At 35.8% G+C, this 16,457-nt stretch overlaps 1 protein-coding gene across 52 annotated transcripts in view; it reads right to left on the minus strand.

The window, feature by feature from the left end:
- Ptprd (protein tyrosine phosphatase, receptor type, D) overlaps nucleotides 1–16,457 on the minus strand; it is a 2,270,506-nt gene that overhangs the window by 107,860 nt on the left and 2,146,189 nt on the right. For 28 of the 52 annotated variants that reach the window (NM_001352630.1, NM_001352628.1, NM_001352629.1 and 25 more), the window contains 2 exons: nucleotides 10,573–10,733; nucleotides 1,231–1,343 (listed from right to left, as the gene is read on the minus strand). In NM_001352630.1, coding sequence (NP_001339559.1) covers nucleotides 1,231–1,343; nucleotides 10,573–10,733 — 274 coding nt within the window. Of the gene's footprint in view, nucleotides 1–1,230; nucleotides 1,344–5,492; nucleotides 5,508–10,572; nucleotides 10,734–16,457 lie in introns of all 52 variants that reach the window. The other 24 variants (XM_017320046.2, XM_030253324.1, XM_030253349.1 and 21 more) reach the window with 4 other exon arrangements.

Below are 16,457 nucleotides of genomic sequence, written 5' to 3' on the forward strand. Positions count from 1 at the left end.
AGACCTGCTCACCTGCTCTGGACAAGTTCACGGTTTGCCTTTATCCGTCATGTAAACAGTGTATGCAGAAGGGTTTTGATTTTTATAAACCTTTGCTCTGCCATTTTTGCTTATAAAAGCATATGCTCGCCTTCCCAAAGGCGAATGCAAAGAACCCGAGCCTCATTCAACTCCAAATTTGAAACTACTCGACATTTGTGATGATTGTATAGCCACCTTGAAATGTGGAAAAGCTCTTTCATTTGAAGACTTAGTAGTTACTGTGTTCATTTATATGCAAAAAAAATATGTTAAATGCAATAAGCCCTGCATTCTCACAGTTCAAAGCAATTCACTGAGAATCTACAGCTTAATACCTACAGTGTATCACACTGGGAGTTAGAGCATTCCAACATTAATTAGAAGCAAAAGAACTCTGCCATCAGTGTGGAGAGTATTACTACAACCAAATTTTAATCCCAAAGACTTTTTAGATCAATGTTTTGCTCACTATGGGAAGGTACTACGATAGGAACTGCTCAGTGTGATGTTTTTAGTTCTCTCTACCATTTGATATTTGCCATTTGCTTAACATAAAAAGTTTGGTCAGAAGAAAGCAGAGCAGAACTAGTCTTGAAGTAATATTATTATAAAACTTCACCTCATCAGAATAGTGTGTTTTCTCTGTTGAAGCACTTTATGTTCTTTATTCTAGGAAAAAGTATATTTTATATCTCAATTTATTCAAATGTCTCTACAGCATGAAACCTACACTGGTCAGTGAAATTTAGTATAATTAAATTTTTAAAAGACATGAAATTGTTCATTCCTTCTATCCATCCTTTTCTTTCTGTCTTCACTTCCTCCATTCTTGTTTTATGGTACTATATATACAAATAGCAAAGCATGAAATAAATATCCCAGTGAGAACAAATTCCACAGTCATCTATTTACTCACGTATTTACTTTATAAGATGAAAAGCTGACTGAACATAAGTAAGTTGTGTCACTATCATTAAAATGATTGATGCTTTTTTAAAGACTAGGACAAATTATACATCTTTCTCTTTCCAATCCCAGTTCAGATTTCAAAAAGTACTTAAATTCCTCTCTATTGTACATATGTGAATGTCAACAATATTGAAGCAAACAATCAGAATGGACAAAATGGATCAAAATTAAGTGACATACCATTTCTCAGGACAATGCCAACTGGACTATGACATTGTGATAGATGAAGTGGCCACTTACCTGGTGTTTGAAAGTTAAGGCGCCTCAGTTCTACTGGGTCGGTTGGGTGGTGTGAAGGGACCTCCTTACTGTTTGGTAAGCTGCTCTTTCTGGACTCCGACTCTGCCCTCTTCCTATAGGGGGAAAAAAATCAAGATTTAAGACCTGAGCCATGCAAAACAAACAAAGAACTAACCAATCAACTATTCCTTACATTATTCTTTCCTCAACAGTGATTTCAATGTTCTTGGACAACTTTACGGTTAAAGAGCCTTGTGGTCTTGTTCAGGTGCTCTTCTGTTAGCTTAAAGGGGCTCCTCACTTTTACAGGTTCTGTCAGTGTGGATGATCTCTTCAGTTTGGGGGACTAAATAATTAATTCAGGTCATCTGTCTTTGTGTTTGCAAGGGGCACTGTTAAGGTATTATTAGACTTGCTCAGAAATGGTCTGTCTACAATTGGTATTTGTGGAGAATAACATTCTATGCCTCTAGAAGACTAAAGTAACATTTTAACACAGGAAGACTACCTGACCTCAAAGTAAACAACTCCTCCTTTCTCTTTCTCTCTCCTTTAAAGATATGTAACTGGTGACTACAAAATATAGATCTATTGGAGTAACTGAAGTAAATACATGCCTAAAATTTTGTTATCTTAAATGCAAAGAAGGAGAGTCAGGACCACAAAGACAAATGTCTCCTTCCTTTCTCACACTGGAAAGAAAAATGACACTAGTGGCTGTGTAGAGTGCTATTATGTAACAATCTTCATTATTTTGTTAATGGCAATCAATCACAGAAAGACAAGAAAACATTAATTTGGTTTTATAGAATTGCCAACTCCCATGATGATTATTCAAGACACCACAATAAGTTTTTCTACAAATGTGATTCTTCACATAGTAGACCTTTTCCCTCTTTCAGGGGTGACCTACTTAGATCTACTTTCTTAAGCTGCCACGATGGAATTTCACGTTTCTAGTAAGAAATGTTGGGATTTTCCATAATATCTATTCACCATTTTCTTCCAAGCCCAAATCATTTCTTTTAGAGAGTTAGATGAGAACTCCATGTAGCAAATGGAAGCATTTCTCAGATTGCCTTTTTCTAAATATTGAAACGAGCAGTCTCCATGCTATAGTAGAAGTTATAGGATTTCATCCTTGCTCAAAGCACATTATTTTTCTTTTGGAGAAGGTATGGTTCAATGTCTTTAGGTATTCCTGTATTTTTTATTTTTTCATATGACTGTGGTATACACGACTAGCAAGCATTGCTCTTGCCATATCTAGGTTAGCCAGAAATCCATCCTTTATTTTTTTACTCATCTTTACAAAATAGAAATAACAGGGGATAAATGGCAGACTGACACAAAGAGGATGTGCATTCGATTACCTGAAAATCAGTTGCATTAGTGAAATATCCTTGATGCAATGCATTCTCTTTGATGGGACTTATTAGGCACCTTCCTCTCTATGTACCTTGGATTAACCTATCTCAGGGCTTCATTTTCCTAACTAAAGGTGTCATAGACATCCTTAGTATAGAAGGTATTGCCAAGCCAAGCCACACTGTCAATCTGAGGAGTATGGTGATTCTGAATTTTGCCCAACGTACTGGCACCTCTCGTTACACAGAATAAAAAAGAAAATAAAAAGAGGAAGTGGAAGATTGGTGAGAGCAATCAAAAAGAAGACAGCGGCTTAGAAACCATACAAAAACAAGGACTGGATATTCAATTTCAGGGTAGTTAATGCCACTGCAATCATGCAATGGGTATGTTGAAATAATAATAATGATGAGATACTAATTTTATAGTTGAAGATGATACATTTTCATGGTTTAATAAATGACAAGGAGTTCAGCTGAGCAGTTGATCTCAGAGGAAACCCACAACTTGTCTTTTCATGTCATATATCAGGATTTTTTTCCAGGCTTGGGCCTTTGTGGGAAATAGGCACACGTACACTTCTTTATTGATGCGCTAGACCCAAAGACTAAAACCTGCACCTGTCATCTGCTCCAAACGGACAGATGCTATTTATTCAAGGGTGTGGAAAACAGAATTAGAAATATCTAGGCAAGGAAACTGCATTATTCTTGAGAGAATTATCGAACAGCCTCCTTATCTTTCTCCCAGAGGCCAGGCTGAGTGACATTGGCTCTGCTGAGGGAACATTCTCTAAGGAAATTTAGCATTTTTTTTTGGTAGTAGTAAAGGTGGAAATTACACCCATTGTTAGGATAAATGCTTTAGAAAGATCATAGTAAGGGATTAACATTACATACAAGTCATACGTTCCATATAATTGTGGCTTATAATGGTTAGAAATGGGCTTCGGGACATCTAATAGCTAATTTCTTTTTACTATGACTGCTCAAATGAGATGACCCCCAAGATCAAAGACTCCTTTAGCTTTGTTTTGATGAAAACCAAAGGCATGATTATGGCTGCCTATTATTATTTTACTGGTAGATACTTATTTACTAAAATTGGAGATTTTCAGACACACAAGATATGTCTAAGAAAGAGTTAGAAGAAACAGTATTCATTGTGATCAGTAACCATTCTAAGTAGTTCATTTTTCTCTTTCAATTTACCATTCTAAATTACAAAGAAGATGGAATAGTCTACACCCGACCTAGTGTGAATGAATGTGAGCCACAGAATTTTGTGGACACTTTTCCAATTAGAGAACTACATAGAATAGTGATCAAAGACATTTAAATTTTACATACTACTGTTTTCCTATTAAAGTTATCAAATTCTTCTTCAAGTTTACTTCTTAAAATGACAAGTATGTGCCACACAGAGAAGTTGTATAATTAAGGGAAAACCAAAGATCACATGACATTTTTCTTTACATGGCTTCTATTGAGGAAGGATGTCTAAGCAAAGTGAATTTGCTTAGAATATTGTATTCATAGTACAGAAACAGGTTTTGAATTTAACCCCTTCTATAAAAGCTCTATTATTAATACTTAAAGAGAGTACTTCAGACTTTGCTGGTTTTTTTTTTTTTTTTTTTTTTTTTTTTTTGTTTTTTTGAGACAGGGTTTCTCTGTATAGCCCTGGCTGTCCTGGAACTCACTCTGTAGACCAGGCTGGCCTCAAACTCAGAAATCCACCTGCCTCTGCCTCCCAAGTGCTGGGATTAAAGGCATGTGCCACCTCGCCCAGCTCCAGACTTTGCTGTTTTAATGTCCCTAATTACATTCTGAAATCTATCTGAATGAGTATCAGCTACAGACTGATTTCTCAACTATTTCAGGGAAGAAAAAGAAGATGATGTCTTAAGTTTTGGTCAGACTCTCTAACATGTGTCCAACAAGAAGGAAGACTAAACTGTAAAGTGCCTGCATAGTGACCACGGAATGACACAACAAGAAGTAGCTTCAAAGTGCTTTGTGTTTGAACTTTTCTGTTGTATTAATGCATACTAGTGGCGTCCACAAAAGAAAACCTTCTCCTAGAGTTTTTAACAGTCCTGTCAATAGATTTCATTCTGGCTTTGTGGCCAACATAGTATGTTCTTAGAGAAAGCAATGCAGTGATTCTCACAGTTAAGTGTGTACAAACACCAGTGATGAGGGCTCTTTAAAACACAGGATGCTGTGTCAAAGCTGGAAACTTTACATCTTGTCATCTCAGGTGATAATTAAGAATTTATACTTTTGGAAAATCCTTGGGGAATAATGATTCCAGTGTTGTTGTCACACACCAAAGGCCACTGAGTGTATTATGGGCAGGACAGCAGATAACCTCTGAGATACTTCTTTTAGTTGAATTTAAATCAAGTATTTACATCAATAGATATGTTTATGTTTGCATAGGTGTATGTATATGAGTTAAAAACTAGGAGGCAGTCTGAATTCATCATCAAGTATGTTTTGGCTATTACCATTACAGTTATTGTTAATCAGGGTGGATTTTATAAGAGTGCTCACTAAGGGGTACAAACAAACAAAACAAAACAAAAGGTCTACAGGACAACTCACATTTCCAACCTGCAGACACATTAATACACACAAATACTCATTTACCCCTGAGCAGGAAACTCAGAGACTTGCTTTACTAGTTTCTAAATTTAGTTTCAGTGAATTCATTGTTTTCTGCTCATAAAGACAAAATATATCCCTCACCATTATTTTAATATCCAAATTATCACCTGCATGTAGGCTCTGTCCAGCTTCCACTTGCTAGGTGGGACCATCAACTCAAGTCTACCTGTATCTTATTTTTTCCCTACTGAGCATGGAAAGGGTTTAGTCTCTATTCCTCACCTGTCAGGTTTACTGCTCCATTTAATGCAGCACAAAATAAATAAATAAAATAAATAAAAATAAAAAAAAGGAAAAAAAAGAAAGGCTTAATGTTAGTTGGCCAATGGTAACAAGAGTAACCATGACAACCAAGTTTTCAAAAGTAGTGCTCACAAGCAGAGTCACACAACTCAGACGTATTATTACACAATAGTGCATCAAAATGTTTAAGGGCCTCTAATCATGAGAAAATGGAGGCCATGAGATTATCACTGAATAAAGAATGCATGGCTTTCAATGGCACTTTTAAATATTATTTATCAAAAATTGCTGCAACGATTAATTAATACAGCAAGTCTATGATGACCAAGCTATTCAATTCATAAGAACTCACGAAAACACTTAATGTTCTTAGTGAAAAGATAACAGAATTTCATAACCATAAAGTCTTCAACTAAGAAGTATGTCACTACTTTAATGATATGAAATTCTGTAAATTGCATTGGTCTATGTAAAACTTTGAACATTGGAACATTATACCACAATGAAAAACAGTACCAGGAATAATTTTTCCAACACCTCGTAAAAAGTAAGGCAATCCTGAATCTTTTTTATAAGAATGAATGAATTACATTTTAAGTCTTGGAAAAATAGAATACTTGTGATTATAAATCCAATGTGCATGACCCTTCTGTATAGCTAATTCATAAGAGCATTTTAACTACTAGCCATTGAAATGACAGATAGTTCCTCATGAGGGTGCTGCTTTCTGCAAACACATCCACTGGTCACTCATAGTTGCTTCCACCTGTGATGATACATTGACTATTTAAATATGCAAATGCGTTCCAGAAAGAAGTAATCTGAACAATATCCATTTGGAGGCAACAGATAAAGTGTTTTGTGTTGTACACAACAGGTACTACAGACAAGGCAACCCACTGCTCAAAGAAAGAAAACCAAAAACTCACATTTATCTGTATAAACACACACAGTGAACGATGACAATGTCACACTTACTTTGTGTAGTTCTTTCTATCCTTAACTGTTAGGTGATTTACCTAGCAGCCTCAATTTAAAAATAACAAAGAAGCAAACAAATAAAACCACAACCTTTCTCACTTACTTGTTAGACAATGAGTTTATCAGAGACTGAAGTGTAGGTAATCTCCTCTGGGTAGAAGAGAAAGGCTGCTTGAGCACTTACATAAAAGGATGAAGCGTGATCTAACAGAACATTTCTATGGGACAGCTTGATATAGCTGAATGTGTATTTATATCTGTTTAAATATCTACATTTGAAGGCCTGAAAATCAGGCAAACATATATCATAGGCCAAGATGAAAATGATAGTACATCATAAAAGAAACAGCTGGAGGAAAATAAATTTAATATTATTGACCATGTATTCAATGTTGCTCCGTTTTGGGTACTTGGGAGACAATGAGAAGTAAGAGTCAGGATAATGGGCAATTATATAGAAAGGCTACAGTTCTATCACCAATAACTAGAACTTCAAGGCCATAGAAAGAGGGCCATAGAATAGCCTAAACAGAGGGAGGAGCAGAAAAAGCTTATCCATAAAATGAGATGATCAAGATAAAAGGAGTGGCCAGGAATGAGGCATGGGACTCTAAGGAGGGTAGGCTGCTGTGTGGCAGAAAGAAGAGACAAGCAGGTTTGACTCTGTGCTGGGTATTGACTTAGATTTCTTTATGAGGTATAATGGCTGTAATGATATATTGATGATCATTTAGAAGTACATGTATGTTGGCGCTTAAAGCAGGAGACTCTAGAAAAATTAATTTTAAATTAATTTGTAAAATTATTTTTTTAAATTAAAAATTAAATTCCAGCTTTTCAACTGGAAAAGCTAAAATTAGTTGTCTCATCAACTTCATGATTTACACACAAATTCAACAGAGAACAAGGACGGAATTTTCTCCCTTCATGGGCTAATCTATCATGTCCAAAGATGCCACTACCGTTATAGTATGCCTTGGCTTTTTCTAGCCTCATATTCTGCAGGTCGTTTCCTACACCATGAGATAAAAAAAATACACTATCATCTTGAGATATGTTTGCATAAGGTTAACATTTTATTTTAAAATATTTAATTTTCATGTAAAAAATTAGGCTATATTAGAACTAATTACTAAGCTTATATATGCAGCTGTGCAGAGTAGATGGATGTGGAAGAAATGAGTGGCCTGGTGAATTGTAATTGTCAGGGATGGATGGATCATGGGAACCTGGGTCTATACATCACAATTAGACACACACATATACATATAAAGTAGAAATAATATAAAACCATTCCTAGTACCTCTTTATGTTCTCAGATTATGGAACAGTATTATGAAAAAGCTCAACTGTCTAGTTCATTTACTTTCTTTGTAAATAATGAAATTTGGGGTATTGGCCAGACTTTCTAGCCCTTCAGGCACAGCAGAAGTTGACCTTGACCACAGGGCTCCTGATTTATAGCCCAGCGTTTTCCTAGGCCTTGTTAGCATCTCATTACTGAATTTATATGTTGAGTCACTGCATGAATGAATTATGAAAATCTTTGCAAGGAAATCCTAGTAAGAAGTATGTGTAACACTGTAAATCTACCATTGTAATTTAATATTCTTTAGACGCAGTACATGGCTTAGAGCCCTTACAAAGTTTCAGTGACAGTTTTGTCACTGGTTATCGGTGTATTCTAGATAGAAATTAAGAGAATAAAAAAATTCAAATGAACAGTAACATAAAATAGTGTCCTTTTCCAACATCAATATAATTGTTAAAGAAAGTCTCAAAGCCTCAAGTTGTTGGGTAAAATACACTTATTAGTATGGCTAGCCATCCATGGAGACTGATTCTTTCAAAAGTGAAAGTGTTGTGAGCAGGAGTATCTAGGAAAGGTAATTTTAACGTCAGGGTGGCTCAGTTCTGGCTTTCGCCATGGAGATCCTTACACATTATCTGCATAAAGATGTAAAATATTAATATTTTCTTAATTATAGTAATAGCAACAATACTTTCATTTTGGCGTCATTACCAATGATCTATATGTAATGGGAAAGGCACCTAAAAGAGGGAGTGAAGTACATATTATATAATTAACTTTGCTCAGTATCTAAGCTATAAAAGACACCATTCATTGAGTACAGCTTTCTTCTTGAACTGCCTCAGGATAATCAGGAAGAACGTTGTTGGGTCTACTTAAATTTCAAGTCAGGAACATTTTTTAGTGCTGAAGCAAGCATTTCTATTTCAGAAATGCTCCCTGGCCTTCAGATGGCTAGCTAAATATACTTAGCATTCGAGGATGTATGCATTTTCCAACAATCACATTAGACGATGCTCACATGTGCACATGCAAAAATGCAACTTGTTTAACAGAGTCATGAAACCTAAATACGATACTTCCTCTTGCAGGATTAAGGAATATTATATATGAGCTGGTTCTTTTCAAGCATATGTAGCTGAATCAAGGCCAATGTAATTATAGTTTTAAAAGCTTCTCAATGTTATAGTTCTTAATTTTATACATTTATGTAATTAACTTACACATACAATAGGATTACTTACTAATTACCTCACATATCATAATAAAACATGACCTGAAAATAATTCACGCATTTCTGTTCATTTTGAATATCAGAAATGTCACATGACCTGGGCTAGAAATGGACCTGTGAGCAGGTTTTTTGTTTTCTTGATGTTTTTGTTGTTGTTTTTCTGGCCAGATTCCAGTGTAGGATGTGATCAATTGAATGAGTGTCATCCAGATAACAATGAGAAGACTAATTTGGACCTTATTTTTCCAAGACAGGGTTTCCTTGGCTGTCCTAGAACTTGCACTGTAGATCAGACTGGCTATAAATCTACAGAGATCTGCTTGCTTCTGCTTTCACGGTGCAGGAATAAAAGGTGTTTGCCACTACCACCAGGGTCTAACTTGAATTTTCATAAAATCCATTCTATCTCTTAGGTTACTACCTGTAACTGACACACAGTGAAGGGCACCAACTCCAGTTTGTCTCACATAGGATTCATGACTGACTTAGAACACACGGGCTTCACCTTTCTCCTACTTTTGTATCTTATACAGAAGAGAGGTGAGAAAATACAACAGGTTCCATATGATGCACATTGGTAAGATAGGGATTGGTATGAGAAGGCTCAAACCATCAACTAAAAGCAGATTCTGTCATTGACCATTGCTTCTCTATTATTCTAAAGCTTGAGCAATTTCATGGTGGCAGTGATCTGAATGGATAATTAGGCATACTTATATCCTTCTCCCTAACCCCAAGATAGAACAGCCAACTTAATGAATCATGATTATGAGTATTGATTTGTCTTTAATAATTTCAACTTTTTCTCCAGGTTGGAATGAATAGAATAGATACTTAGTTCTTCAGAGAAGGTTAGAGATGATAAGGGAAAAAACAAAACAAAACAAGCCTATTCTATGGGCAAGGGAATAAGGGTAGAAATGACAAGATGCTAATCAGGTTGATACTGAGATGTATGAGGGCTATGGTTACAATTTGTTTCAATTAGAAGTCAACACTTTCTGATTACCTCTTCTTGAACACTGATGTAAATTTAGTAGTGGATATTTGGAATGAGAGTCAGAAAAAAATGGGAAGGAATTCATTCTCTAGTTCTTTTTCTTTTCATTGTTAAAAAATCCTTAAACATTCAGTTGTATTTGCTAAACCACAAGAGATAAATATAGGGAAACATTTTAGCACAGGTACACATTAGATTTGTGAAATCTAAACATCTAAAAACCAAATTAAAGCTGACATAGAATGGGTTGTTTAGGTTGTACTAATAGCTCGCTATCGTGAAAACTGGTCATCACAGGACACTGCAGAAGATGGAAACTGGTAGAGTGGATGTTTACAGTAAAAGACCATACCACTAGCTCAGTCACCTCAACTTGTTTAAGGCATGACAAAAACATGTTTTCCAATAGTAGTTACTGGGCTGTCTTCAAATGTATAAAGTCTACCACACAACCACAGAAAAATAATCTATTCTAAGTCAAGGTAGAATAAATTGTCTTCAAAGTCACAATTAAAATATAGAGCAGACCTACCTTTTATAAAGAAGAATAGCAATCACAATACAGATGATAAACACCACTGCAAGGACAGGACCTACGACCCATATCAAGCCTTCCTCTTCGTCTGTGATTGGCTGTGGATCCAGATCCATTGACACAACAGGGTCGGAGTATGGGCTGGTTGCATACATCTTCTGAGGATAAGCAGAGTCCATTTTAGTTAGATAATGTCTTTCTGAGGGGTATCTTAAGCACTAAGATAAGGACAAAATATTATGATATATATTTGATGACAGGTTGATGAAGTCATTTTACTGGGGAAATAATGGGAAAAGAGGGATGAGTTAAAAGGAAACAAATAAAACAAGCATGTGTGAGATGAAGAAGGACATTCTACAATGATGGAAATGAGAGATACATAATGAAATCATTTTAAATGGTGTAAATGACGTCAAAGGTACTATATCCATGGAATTTACAAATACAATTTTATGAAGTCTAAAATATCAATGAGCAAGCATCAAACCTGGGCTGACAATGTTCTCTTTAAGAGTCAGCCTTTTTAAGAAAATCCCCAACAAAAGACACAAGAAGCCTTCTTTTGAATCGTTGCTCATGGTTATCCAAGAGGTTCCCTGAACAGGCTTCTGCCCTTTCACTTCCTTTGGAAATGGAAGGTAAGTTCTAATTTCTAAAGACACATGCACTAAAGACAGGGGACTCAGAATACATGAGCTGGATCTGACCTGAAGCATTAGGCCCTGAAGAATAGTACTCAGAGTACCAAAAGTTTCTAATGGGATGGAAATAATTAATAGTCCCACCCAGCTGAGATGCCTATGAACCACAGCAACCAACATGGCATGATACCTCTAAGGGTGCAGTAGTAATACAGATAGTTTGGTAGTTATCAACAACTTTGGTAGTTAACAACAACACTCTAATTGGACTTAAGACCTCTTCATAAAGAGAGAAACACATCTAGTACTGGAAACCTAGCCAACAATCTGAAGCTAGGGAAGCCATAGATTTCGAAGCCATTTCTATAACAGTCACATTATGAAATCAGCATAAAACCTAACTACACTGTGAATATTTATCCTAATATCCACAGATAAAGGTTGTTCTCATCCCTCATCGAGACTCATTGTAAACTTCTCTTTACAGGAGAGAAATTCTGTTGCATAAACCAAACCAAACCAACCAACCAACCAAACAAACAAACAAAAAACCCTATGCACAAATGAGAGCAAAATGGAGTGTTGTCAAGCTCAGTTTCAAGTGATACATCTTCAACACTCTGCCTGCACCTACAGCACAGGGTTCGCTGCTTGAGAGCGAGCACCATTAATGTAATGGCCAGAGGAACAGAAGTTTCTATGAGACAGTGTTCCCTTAAAATGGCAGAGAAAGTATATTCATGAAATTCTACTAGTATAGCTGTCTAATAAAAGACCCAAATGAAAAAATATGATACCAATAGACATGTTAATGCAGAGGGAGGTGGAATCTTGTAAGGCTTCTACTCTGTAAAATATATTAAAGGAAACTAAGGAGCCATCATGTTTTCTAGGAAAGAGCGCATGAACTGGTCATCCAATACCAAAAGGACACCCTATATCAAATGGTCATCTCTGAAAACATTCATACAAGTAACATTATACCGACTGAGGAGGTTATATTTATATATTTAGGAACACACACACACACTTGAAAACAAGGATAAGAAATGAGGTCATGAATTTGAGAGAGAGCAAGGGAAGAGCATGGAAGGTTGAAAGGAAGAGGGAAAAATAATGTAATTATATTAATGCCAAAATACTTTCTAAAGGCATTAAACAACATTGAATGGGCACATATACTGTAGTAATATATTAATTTCTATGTGAAAATAAAGATGGTAGAATTAGTCCCAGTCCAAAAACTGTGAGTCACAGTGATCTGAAATCCAAACAATTTTGGTTGATTTCAGGATATTTTACAGATTTTTTGAGTTAGGTCTGTGAAAGACCAAGGAACCATTCCAATGAGTAAGCAGGAACACTCTGAAATCAGAACCTCTGTGGTTCTAAGATCTTAGACATGAGACAATCCATGTTATGAAGCTACAAAGATTTCCCACAGACGTGGCAAACATTTCTCGAGGAAAACAAACCAGCGTCTAACGCAATGTGAGCACACACTAGCCCTTCTCAGAACTCTACATTTCCAGGGCATTTAAGTCTACAAGGGAGAGTGCTAATCTTAAAATTAGAAATCAAGATATATGGATTTGATTATACAGCTTTTAGAAACAGAAATCATCCAAACTTAGAGGGATTAAGTAGCTTCTATTTAAATTTATGACAGTCAACCAATTAGAAGTTCATAGGCTTTCTCCAAGAGGAACTCTACCACATAGCTTCAAAACTCAGTTACTCAATAAAGAATGGGCTTCGTTTCTGTAATGTCCTATTTCAGTCTATTTCATCCCATTTAAGATGAAGCATTTTCTTGACTCTGCCCTTTTAGGTTCTTTGTTCTACTCTTCTAGTCCTTGAGTCAATTTACACCCACTGGCTGCTGGTGTCTCCTGCCACGTACACATCTGATCTGTTTTCACTCAACTGTAACCTGTAGTGTTATTTTACCATTTACTAAAACTAATTGTCTTTCTTTAGCCCTTGGGTTCTTAGTGTCTTTTACACTTGCCTCAGTTTAGCAAGACTTAATAATGAACTCCCTTCCTGACTTTCTTGATTCTGGATTTCACCAGCTCCTTCCTAATTTTTTAAATTGCAGGAACCCTGTGAACTCTTTGTCTGACTTTCGGACCCAGCATTCTTTTCGCTCTTTATAAGGCCCGGAGGTAAACTGTTTTTAACATTTGAATAACCGAGACTTTCATTTTCAATTGCCTGGACATTCCGGTTCAGATGAAGATCTTCCCATCCCTTGGTCTTGACTTCCTCTTCCTTAAGTTTGCACTGTGAAAGGAGACTATAGGTTTGATTTTATTAATAACCTAAGGTCAAACTTCTGGTCTCATTAGTTCTCTCTTGTCCATACACAAAGTCTGCATTTTATGAATTACAACTGCTACTGAAGTTCTCATCCTAACTTGGGACTGAAAAGCCTTTAAGAGGCTTTCTGTCAATTCCTCTAGGAAATCTGGTTACCTTACTATGGCTAGCAGAAGCCTTAGCACTTTTGTTTTAAACATTCTTACCAAATTTAACAATTCTATCACAGGGAGTTTTGATGCTGCATCCTGAATGTTCTATCCTTGCTAATTAACATATCTGCAAGTTCTATAACACTTAGCTCCTAAAATACAACTACTTTCCAAGGACCTACTTATACATCGCCTTGTTCACTGGAGGAATCCAATCCTAACAAACACTGGATAAGAACAGAACAATTTTATTTAGTAATTCATTTCTTACTTAATGACCTTCATGAGATTCTGTTTTTAAAGATTGTGTACATATATTTTGTTTTGTGAGATGAAAGTAAATTCCTGGAAGATTTGGGGTATATATGCTATTTGTGTTTATTTGTTCAAAGTGGCTACCATTCTACATTGTATTTAGAAAGTTCTCAGCAAATTTTTGCTGAATAAAGTAAATGAGACAACAACAACGATAACAACAACAACAACAACAACAACAACAACCGCTCATATTTTCAAGAGGCTGAGAATGCTAAGACCGGAATGGATATAATTTGTTTAAGATAAGCAAATTTAGTTAAGTTTTTAACCTCCATTTTTGATGAACATGCCTTAAGGCACATATTTTGAAGTCTAGTACAAGACCAACAGACCAGCAGAGAACATGCTCCACGTCATACCTGAACTTTACTGTTGCTTTCTATTTTATTTACTTCTCAGAACAGAGGTTAAAATGACTTTCAAGATTTTCTATGTATCAAACAGATGAAAACTCAGTATATTTTTTGATCTTTCTGAGATGTAACTGAAAGCAGGAGAGAGAGGAAGGAGGAAGTCTTGGAGCATGGATATATATATATATATATATATATATATACACACACACACAAATAAAACATATATTATATAACAATTTACATAAAGAACAGGGGATAGAACTTATATATCAAAGAAACTTGATTCTTTATATGTTTGTTTTGGTAGGATCCCTTCCATTTTTTTTTTTTTTTGGCTAACCTTAAATTGATATAAGTAAGCAAACCAGCTGATTTGAAATTCTTTACCATATGGTTTTGAGATAATAATTGAAATGTTAAATCACAATGGAAATGTAAAGAAGGGCTTTCCAAACCATATGGGAATTTCTAACTTAAGTTGGGAAAGAGATCTAAGTTAAAATGAAAAGAAAGCAGAGGCATAAAATGATACCAGCCTAATGGAAAGTAGAATTTGCTATGTGGAATAAACTAATAGAAGAGATTAGACATTATACCATTTAAAACCAGTTTCTGATATTATTAATAGGAATCAACAGATTAACAAAAATTCATTGTGGCAGGAGGTAAAAAACAGTAGAAAAGTGGTTTTTTGGTTCTGAAAAATGATAACCAAGAACTGGATTATAGCTATTATTACTAATCAGGCACAGACCCGTGGTGCTTTATCTGCTCTGAAGTGAATACTGGCACAAGCACACATGACATATAGGGACAATATTGTTAATATAATGAATCATATTGAAGATCAAAAACATGTTGGGGAGGGCCCTTAGGCCCTAGTGGGGAACCTACTACAATTATTCCAGTAAATGAACATAGTATTAAATTGACTACTAATGACTCATCCTTGGATTCATGTATTAGTACATCTCTCAACCCTCATCAGAGAAACTTCCTTTTCTGGTAGGAGGTGACTAACATAAAGACCTAAGGTCAACATGCCAGATACTAGCCATAAAAGGGACATCTATATCAATTACAACCCCTCTCCTCAAAGCTCAGAGTTTACCACGAACAACTGAAAGACTCAAAGATAGTGGGTAACTACAAGGAAAGAGTGTTTTCTAGATACATGAACTCATCAGTGAAAGACCTATGCAATCTCAAACAAGACAAAATCACAGCATGGGAAACAATGTCCCACCTGTAGATGAGAAGTTATTAGCAAATGACTTCTATTGGAGAAAACAGTCAGTTTTCTTCAAGAAAGCAGAACATGAGAGCTGCCCATGCTCCGGAGATGGCAGTTTGAGATAGTGAGAATTACGAAACTAGAGAGATGCAGACTTCATCAGTAAGGAGACATCTGGGCATGAATGGAAATCCTTGGGAGACAGCCGACTCCATAGTGCCCAAGGAAGACACCATCATCATTCTGTAGGATTGGGTGAGATTTGCTAAATTCTGTGGTTTACCCAAGTGCTTTAAGTGCATCATCAGAAACATTTCTAGAATTATATAAAGAAATATCCTCTCAAGTATCTATTTCATTTTTAAAGAAAAAATGATTTCTAATGTCCCATTCCCCTGATACTTTACTAAAAGATTCAACTAGATAAGACAGAACATCCTGATGTACTGAAATTCCAGGAAGGCTATCAAATGACATTTATACCCAAAGGTAAATGAGGCTACTTTTGTGTTCTGATTTTTTCATAGGCTAATTTCTCTAGTCATCTGAAGAGAAGCCCTGCTGTACAGAAGAGCGCCTGATACAAAGACCTTTCATAAACTGTGGGCTTCTTGTATAAAGAGAGCAGTTCAACTCACTTGTCAAATCTGTCAGATTTAAGCCTTGATTAGGACACAGTTAGGCATATACCTATTAAATGTTAATGTGAACTGCCACTTTAAGCATCTACCTTCCTTCCAGTCTACTGTTTCTCCCCCTTTTTCTTTTATTTAAAGCATTCGAAGTAACTGAAGCATAAAATGACATAGGAGGTAGATGGATTACATAAAACAAGACAACTCATTATTTAGAGTAC

Source organism: Mus musculus, chromosome 4, assembly GCF_000001635.26.
Source record: "Mus musculus strain C57BL/6J chromosome 4, GRCm38.p6 C57BL/6J".
Taxonomy (NCBI): Eukaryota; Metazoa; Chordata; class Mammalia; order Rodentia; family Muridae; genus Mus; species Mus musculus.